Source organism: Pimephales promelas, chromosome 11 (genome assembly GCF_988280905.1).
Source record: "Pimephales promelas chromosome 11, fPimPro1.hap1.1, whole genome shotgun sequence".
NCBI classification, from domain to species: domain Eukaryota; kingdom Metazoa; phylum Chordata; class Actinopteri; order Cypriniformes; family Leuciscidae; genus Pimephales; species Pimephales promelas.
Window position 1 is genome coordinate 8150949 of NC_142779.1, and position 9653 is coordinate 8160601.

General features: G+C 35.9%; 1 protein-coding gene across 1 annotated transcript; it reads left to right on the top strand.

Annotated features, from left to right (window-relative positions):
- Positions 1 to 758: 758 nt before the first annotated feature.
- On the top strand, positions 759 to 9394 carry cpxm1a (carboxypeptidase X, M14 family member 1a). The gene is made up of 13 exons (XM_039672691.2): positions 759 to 1108; positions 2336 to 2445; positions 2533 to 2672; positions 3226 to 3310; positions 3459 to 3609; positions 4234 to 4322; positions 4398 to 4521; positions 5028 to 5224; positions 5386 to 5565; positions 7439 to 7733; positions 8118 to 8257; positions 8344 to 8446; positions 8871 to 9394. The coding sequence occupies exons 1-13, from the start codon at positions 853 to 855 to the stop codon at positions 9179 to 9181; spliced, it is 2181 nt and encodes a 726-aa protein (XP_039528625.2). The 5' UTR covers positions 759 to 852; the 3' UTR covers positions 9182 to 9394.
- Positions 9395 to 9653: the final 259 nt, after the last annotated feature.

The window sequence follows — 9653 nt, forward strand, 5'->3', positions numbered from 1 at the left end:
TGCAGTCATTTAACAACTCACTAGCATAAAAATTAACACTAACATGAGTCTTCTGTATCAATCCTGTAAGCCTGACATAGGCCTATAAATAATAGTCAGGAAAAAGGTTATAGACAAATATTATAAAAGCCTGTGTCTTTTATGTTCATTTTTATCAAGTTTTTATGGCCCATATGTTACAGTGATAAAAAGAACCTCACTGGAGGATGAACAACACCTATACATTTTATTCAGAGGTGCAAACTAAGCAAAATTTAGTGCAGATGTTGTTTTAATTGGCCTAAAAAATAAAGATGAAATTCTGATAGCTTGTATTAATGTAAATCAGTGAGAATTTTATAACAGTTTAGCAGGCTACTTATAAAATGCATGTAAGTTTTCCCTCTACATCTTTCAATAATCATAATGATTTTTATGATCAAAGCTATGGCTAGGCTACTTAAAATTGTGGTGGCAAAACATATAATGCAATGCAAAACAATGATTGAGAGAGATTAGCATCCCTCAAAAGCCTGTTATATTACATTTGACATGCATTTTAACATGATTTAAAAAAATGGTATTTCAATCAGAAAAATCTTGCTTTATTTGTTATTTTTAGCCTAATTGTATGCTATTATGTTGAAGATTGTGTGCAACAAAGTTTTGATCATGTTGATAAATTCAGGCATCAAATACGATAGGCTTTATAGGGTTAAAACTTTTCTTGACAACACAATCAAGGTCCGCGCGACGTCTATTCTACAATATACGGTATTGTGGCGACAGTCTGGTATTATGTTACGAAGCGTTCTTCCAATATCTGACTTTTAAATTCTGCTGACTTGGACAAAAATATATTGAAGAAGGAATATGCTTGTGCAAAGCGTACACATTTGTTCTGCAATAATACTTTGCATTACACACCAGTGTCTTTCATCTGAAAATCAGACTGTCAGTACTAATGTTAAATCTGAATCGAACGATTTAAAGTCAGTATTTAATCTGACTGGAAATGTTACAAAAAGTTTGGACAAAGCAACCCCTGCTGAAAACCACACCAAAGCGCAGAGGAATACCAGTGAAGATGGAGAACAGCTGAACAAAGAGACATATGGAGTAAAACCAGGCGAGTTCATTACACTTCAACATTTACTCGCCCAAATTTCGTGCACTTTTCTTCTTCTTCTGTGGAACATAGAATATATTTAAAGAAATGTGTCATTTTTATTTTATTTTCAGTGCAATGGAAGTCAGTGGTAGTATTCAAAACCGTTTACCAACATTCTTCAAAATATCGTCTTTAATGTTTCCTCAGCAGAAAGAAAGTCACACAAGTTTGGAGTGGTATGACAGAATTTTAATTTTGGGGTAAATTAAATTATGCCTTTAATATGTGTTTCATCTGTCCCTCTGTTCCAATGCTGTCTACTTATTCCAATAGCACATATTTGTATTATTAGAAGGCTATCTGTTCAGCACACTTATTCCTTTATTGATAGTCACTATGCACAGTGCTTGTTTTGCAATGTGTACAAATTTTTACATTTGTTATTTGGTCTCATTAGGCTATTAGTTGCTCAATTAGTTCAAGAACTAGTGGGAATACAGGAATGCTTAAGCAACAAACATAATGTAGATTCACCAGGCTTTGTTTGAAGCAACAATAGTGAATCAGTGTGTCATGTGTTTGCTCAGCATTCCTGTATTCCCACCAGATCTCCAGTAGCACCTCATTGCAGTACACGAGATCCAGGGGGCGGAGTTGGATCCAGATCTAAGGGGTGGAGATGGGCAGGATTAGGGGTGGGGTTAAGGATCAGGGGGGCGGAGAGTGGTAGGATTAGGTATTCGTGTTCTGCAGTGAAGACCATCTCCCAGTTCTTGAAGTCATTTCAAAAGTGCAGCAAATGAAACTCCTTTCAAGAAGAGAGAGAAATTGTTGCATACACTCTTAAAAATAAAAGGTTCTTTATTGGCACTGATGGTGCATGAAGAACATCCTCCATGGAACTTTTCCACTGCACAAAAGGTTCTTTAAAGTGGAATAAGTTTCTTTAGATTAATTAAAAATTCTTCACGTTTAAAAAAATGGTTCTTTTAGGATCTGGTCACTGAAATGTTCTTTTTCAGAACTTATAATGGTTTTCTGTGAAAACAACCTTTTTTTAAAGAGCGTACTGCCATGTGATGACACATTTACTGTTATCAAACATTCTTAAGCTCCTCTCTGGCTTAATAAGCAACTGTTCATCATCAGCTTTAAATTTGTATATCTGAATCTTAAGCTCATCTCTGGCTTAATAAGCAACTGTTCATTATCAGCTTTAAATTTGTGTGTTTGAATCTCAATCAGGTTGTCCACCACTGGGTTTGGAGTCTCTGAAAGTCTCTGATGAACAGCTGCAGTCTTCCTCAGATTTGAGTTTCGGGCTCGGCCCTCACAGGGGACGCCTTAATATACAGGTCAGCCCACTGTGTGTGCTTGTTTAAGAAGACTTTGAAGGTAGATTCGAAGTAGCATGTTATGAATTTGCATATGTGTGTTTGTAGTCCGGTCTGGAGGATGATGATGATTATGACGGAGCGTGGTGTGCTGGGGTGAAGGATCAGGAACAGTGGTTGCAGTTGGATGCTCTCAGACCGACACTCTTTACTGGCGTCATCCTCCAGGGCCGAAACTCTATCTGGAGGTCATTGTGTGTCTTTGATCATTATTGTCATCATTCATATTACACACATTTTATTAGTACTTGCAAAATAGTGGCACTCTGCTGAAAATACTATAATTATTACTTGAGCCAAGTCTTAAACTAAAATGCATAATTGAGCTAACTGAAAGCAACTTGCACTGACTCAAACTGCACACAATGATTTTTTCTAAGGCACGTTTATGAAAGCTCCTAATTGAACTAATGTGTAAATAGTAAATACTCAAATATATGAAATACAATTTTCAATAGAAATTACATTTAAATATATTTTAGTTTACCATAAATACTTGTCAGTATTTGCAGTACACATCTACAAAGTATATTATTTCCACAATAAATACTCTTTTCAAAAGTATGCTAAAGTGTACATCTTTTTCACAAGAGTCAGCTTTTACAGGATGTTTGCATATCAAACCTATTATTTTCATAATATTTGTTGTTACGTCCTTAGGGACGGTTAGATTGTTTTCCTTCGGGGTTTGTGTTTTTCTTTTGTCTCCCTTCCCCAAAATCTCTATTTTTCTGTGTTTAGCTTGAACTGGGTCCGCACGTATAAGGTGCAGTTCAGTAATGACTCATCGTTCTGGCAGCCCTGCATGAATGGATCAGAGGAGGCCGTAAGTTTATGAGTTTTATAAATGCTGCTAACCATACATTTGTTAAATCTGTACCATTAAGCTTCCCTGTAAGATAGGGCTAAGAAGTCGAGGAGCATATCAATATTTAAAGTCTATAGTCTGTAAAGTGAATTTGTTTTCTGTGCAGGTGTTTGTCGGGAATGAAGATTTGGAGACACCGGTTTTGGCTTTGTTTCCTGAGCCTTCAGTAGCCCAGTACATTCGCATTAACCCACAGACCTGGTTTAGCAATGGCACCATTTGTCTCCGGGCTGAAGTGTTGGGTTGCCCAATGCCAGGTAATACATTTCAAATACAGATTTGACAATATGTATATATATATATATATATATATAAAGCTATTTCCTTGCATTCACTCCAATTTATACATTTGAAGGGGTGGTAAGTTTTTTTTAATGATTTTGAAAGAAGTCTCATGCTTCAAAATACAGTAAAACAGCAATATTGTAGAATTATTACAATTTTAAAATGAATTTTATCAATTTTAATGTATTTAAATATGGATTTTCAGCATAATAACACACATGATCCTTCAGAAATCATTCTAAAATACTGATTTGGTGCTGAACTTTTATTATTATTATTACTATCAATTTTGAAAACAGTTATGCTGCTTAATATTTTTGTGGAAACACCATTTATTTAAAATATAAAGCTCCTTATTTTTTATAAATGTTCTCACTGTCCTTGCTGAATAAGTATGACTTTTTACTGACTCTAAATGCTAGTGTAGTTCTTTCATATTGTTTTTACAAGGCTTCACAGTTATTGTCAGCCAAAAACCTCCAAAAGTCAGTCAACCGCCACTATAGGTCTTGCAACACAGAGACAGAGCATTATTGGTAGTTTATATGTTGTAGTATTAAATTATTGAATAGTCATTCAGTTATCTGTATGTATAGATCCTGACAGTCCACAGTTTTCTGAAACTGAGAGCAGATCCACAGATGACCTTGACTTCAGACACCATAACTACAATGAGATGAGGAAGGTTAGTGATTTTAGACCTTCTTATTTTTCCTGCTTATTCGTGTAACCAAACTGACACAAGTCACTCTCGCTCTAGTTAATGAAGTCTGTGAATGACGAGTGTCCAGATATCACACGGATCTACACTATTGGGAGGAGCTATACCGGACTGAAGCTTTATGTTATGGAAATATCCGATAACCCGGGAAAACATGAGCTGGGTAAGACCCTGGTGCTTGTTATTCAGATCCCTGAACCTAACAGACCACACACATGTGTTTTGGTGCAATAACCAATTGTGTTTTTGCAGAGAATTCATTGTTCATGCCCTTATATATTTTCCCTTTAACACAGATAGAAGATGTTTTCTTAGCTTTTTTGGCTTTATTTTGCGCATTCATCATACTTTTATGTAACACATTGTTGTCACATCTGCTTTTCATCATCAACATTCCATCATTGATCAGATGCTGTTAAGCTTTTACTAAAGACATATCGTCAGCAATTTGACTTGTTTAATCACTCTATAAGGTATAATTTTTTTCATGATGCAATTCTCTAAGGATAAAGAATCTAGTCCTGACCTTATTTTTTTCTTGTACGCTGTTTCACTCTGAAATACATCACATTATAGTGGTAAAACGGTGTAAATGTGAGTGATTTTAAATTATTTCCTGTTCCAAATCGTACACATTTTACTGTTTATGTTTTCACTGTTTGCTTATAGGTGAGCCAGAGTTTCGGTATGTTGCTGGGATGCATGGGAATGAAGTTTTGGGCCGGGAGCTCTTGCTAAATCTTATGCAGTACATCTGCCGTGAATACAACCGCGGAAATCAGCGTGTCATACAACTGGTAAAGGACACACGCATCCATCTGTTGCCATCTATGAACCCAGACGGATATGAAACAGCCTATGAGAAGGTAAGCCAAAACCCGAAAGGTTCTTTATTGGTTCTTTATTGGCATCTATGTTCCACAAAGAACTTTAAACATCCTTGGAAACCTTCCATTGCACAAAAGATTATTTATAGTGGAAAAAGCTTCTTTAGATTGTTAAATCGTGAAAGTGTTTGTTTCTACAGGGCTCAGAACTCTCTGGCTGGGCACTTGGACGCTACAGCTTTGAGGGCATTGACATGAACCATAACTTCCCTGACCTCAACAACATCATGTGGGACGCTCAGGAGTTGGCCACGGACAAGAGGAGAGTGAGCAACCACTACATTCCCATGCCAGAGTACTACACCTCAACCGAAGCATTAGTACGTAAGCATTATAATGCTCTTTTGGTATGTGTAGCCTACTTATAATAAACTTTGGGTACTGTAGTCTCCAGGGGCGTCATTTTCGTGCAGCCAGTTGGCCCCTCCCCAGCCTCTGGTTTGCACAAATAGTATATTTATGTGGTCATTTTTAGATAAGCAAAGTAATCCATCTTGTTTGTCTAAGAAAAAAGCCAAGTCTTAAGTCTAAACGTTCAGATGTTGCTCTAAGTGTATCCTCATAATGTTTGCTTTGAGGGTCACATTTATTAAAGTCCGTCTTTTTACCTTATTGTGATTTATATACAAAGTAAAACTTCTCGAACAAGCTAAAATGTAAGGAAGGGCTTGATTGTGTCCATGGGGCATTGATTGGATTGTTAGATGGTTGTGGTTAGCTATTGCTGTGATATCATGTGAGTGACTGGTTGTCCCGTCTCTTTCGTCATCAGAGAAGAGAAGAGATATCACTTTAAGAGGGAGGGGAACACTTTGGTTAAAGCTTATGAGAGCGCATGAATAAAAATAAAATAAAAAAAATCAATCATAAATAACTCCATATTCCATTAAAAAAATCCATTTAGATTTGATGGTGACTTTAAATCTTTCAATAGACTTTAGTCTTTGGCTTATAGAGCAGGACACGTTGTGCACAGGGGAATCAGGGTCAAGCAGAGCTGGGAAGAATGTAAGCACTTCCTGTCAGCCGAAGCTCCCTGTGCTGGGCCTCTGATAGGAAAACACACACCAATACACAGATTAGAAATGAAATTCACTCTTCATCATGTTTTAAAGATGATAGAGGGGGACTCAAAAGTGAACAAATGTAATGAAAGAACACAAAATTATCATTTTTATGAGATCATTATTATAGGTAAAGGTTTACTTTTGTATACAATATACATTATACAGTATTTTGGAAAGTAAAGTATTTTAAGTATTTTAATTAAGTAAAAAAAAAAACGTTTTTAAAGAAGTCTCACCAAGGCTGCATTTGTTTTTGTTTTTAATACTGTAAAAACAGTAATATTTTTACAATTAAAAAAAGAACTAGTTTGTTTTAATATATTTTAAAAATGTCTTTTATTCCTACATTAATTATAATTATTATAAATGTTAAAAAACGTTTTTAGCTGCTTAATATTTTTGTGGAAACCTTAATAAAGAAAATTTCAGGATGCTTTGATGAATAGAAAGTTTTTATTCATTATAACATTATAATGATAACATTATAAATGTCTATACTGTCACCTTTGATTAATTTAATGCGTCATTGCACAATAAAATTATTGATTTAATTAATAATATGTTAATTTGCAAAACAAATCTTACTTATTCCAAACTTTTTAATGGTAGCGTAGTGCATCACGTTGTCCACACAAATATGAAGCTGCATATTTTCAACAGATCCATGCAGTACTGTAGGTTTCATTAATGTTAATCAGACAATTGTGGTATCATGGGAAAATATATTGTTAATTAATTATTCTTATAGATAGCCTTTTTGGTTTTGACTTTGTGTGTGCCAAATTTTGTGTTATTACCAGGGATTTTACACTGATTTTGTTTTGGAACCTTCAGAAAACTTTAACTCGATTTTTCTCAAAATTGATCTATATCATTTTGAATATATTTCATAGAAAATATAAAAATAGAGAATTAGGAAAATAACAATATTAATATTGTAATTGTATTTCACAAAATTATTGTTTTCACTGTAATTGATTGAATAAATGCAGCCTTGGTGAGCATAAGAGACTTCTTTAAAAACTTTGTAAGAAATCACAAATATTCTAAACTTTTGACTGCTAGTGTATATAGTGTTTATTATTGTATTTTATATTACACTATATATTCGTATGTTCATGTTAAGATTGCCCCGGAGACGCGTGCTGTAATCAGCTGGATGCAAGATATTCCTTTTGTACTGAGTGCTAATCTGCATGGCGGAGAGCTGGTGGTCACTTACCCTTTCGACTGCACACGTGACTGGATCCCTCGCCAGGACACGCCCACCGCAGACAACGATTTCTTCCGTTGGTTGGCCACCGTCTACGCCTCGACCAATCTGGTGATGGCAAACCCAGATCGGAGGATCTGTCACTCAGAAGACTTCCTACAGCACAACAACATCATCAATGGAGCTGACTGGCACACTGTTCCAGGGAGTGAGTAAACATTCAATATTCATTTCCAACAAGGTACTTTCTAAAAGTACATTTTAAGAGATGACACGGGTGTAATTCAAATAGAGGTCCACAGTCAAAAGTCTTGTAGAATATATTCAGGAGCATGTAGATGGTGACAAGGTTTTCCGATATTAGTTGTGTTCCATATGGAGGACAAATGATTATGAATTAAAATGTTAAATGAAACAGTAAATAATTAAGTAATAACTCATTTTAAAATGCAACAATTTCATTGCACAATTTAATTATTAATACTGATAATTCTTCCTTTTGTTTTTAAGTGACATTCCTAGTTTCATGCTCATTATATAAAAGGCTTTATGTACTGATGAGTTTCAATGTCATTTTTTTTTTACTTTATAGGCATGAATGACTTCAGTTATCTCCACACGAATTGTTTCGAAATTACTGTAGAACTGTCCTGTGATAAATTCCCACATGCCAGTGAGCTTCCTATCGAGTGGGAGAACAACAAAGAGTCCCTCCTGCTGTACATGGAGCAGGTCAGTTCATTTTCCCTCTGTCCTGTATGGAAACATGATCCTATAGGATCCTTTCCATTTTCATCTGCTCTCTCGCTCTTCTGCAGGTGCACAGAGGTATAAAGGGCGTCATCAGGGATAAGGACACTAAAGATGGCATTGCAAATGCTGTTATTAAAGTGGACGGCCTGGACCATGACATAAGATCTGGTATACTTCTAAAATCACTTTGCCAAATAAACTGCATTAAAGAGGACCTATTATGCTTTGTTTAGATTTTCAACTTGTGTAATGTTGCTGTTTGAGCATGAAAAAAGGTGTGTGAAGTTACAAAGTCACTCCAAAGGGAAGGGAGTTATTTTTGCACTATTTTTGAAACGCCTCATTTAAATAACCCCCCCCCCCCCCTCAAGGTGAAATTTGCAGTTATGGCAAGGGACATGACATTCCAGAAACATGCTCAAAGTAGCTGACCAATCACAACACACTTGTCCAGCCGATCAATCAGCGTGAAAACTTTTCAGTAGACCCCGAAAACAAAACTTTGTAAAAGGGCTTAATAGGTCCTCTTTAAAGCAATTTAATTTAGTCAATACAGCCAGGATATATTAATGTTTGATTGACATGTTTGTAGCTCTAGATGGTGATTACTGGCGTCTGCTGAACCCAGGTGAGTACAAGATAACGGTGTGGGCTGAAGGCTACTTCCCTCGCATCCGCCACTGCTCTGTTGGGTCAGAGCCCCACGCAACCATCTGTGACTTCACCCTCACCAAGACGTCACAGGATCGCCTAAAACACATCCTGGCAAGAGGAAGGAAAATTCCCCGGGATGATCAGGTACGGATCCGAGCCATGCGAATGCGCAAACTCCGCATCAGCACCAAGATTCTCAATCGCCGCCGGGAACAACAGCAACGCCTTAACAAAGTCAAACGGAAGTGAGGAGCTCATTTATAAAACAATAAGCCGGTCTGTCACAGGTTGAAGGACATTGCGATTTAAGAGACATTGAGATTGTCTGATTTGAATGTTTTTTTAACCACTAATATTTTTAAGAATGCCTCATGTGAGCTAGACTCTGAGATTGTAGCTGGTTTTCTACTCTCAGAAGAATATGATGTTGATGCTGATATTATAATAAAGCTAATAAAATAATTTTCAGCTGTCTTAATTCAGTGATATATAGAAACTTGTTTCCGTCACAGAATAAAACAAAAGGTAATCGCGACTTCTAAACTCCTTATATCCTGACTTTATTCTCATAATTTCTAGCCCTGATTATTTTTTTTTTTCATCCCTGATTTTACAATGAAATCCCTGATTTTCTCAATTAAACTAAATATGATATAAATCACATCACATATTTATTTTAAAAATATTATTTTGTGAATCGGCAAACACGTGCATACTCTGT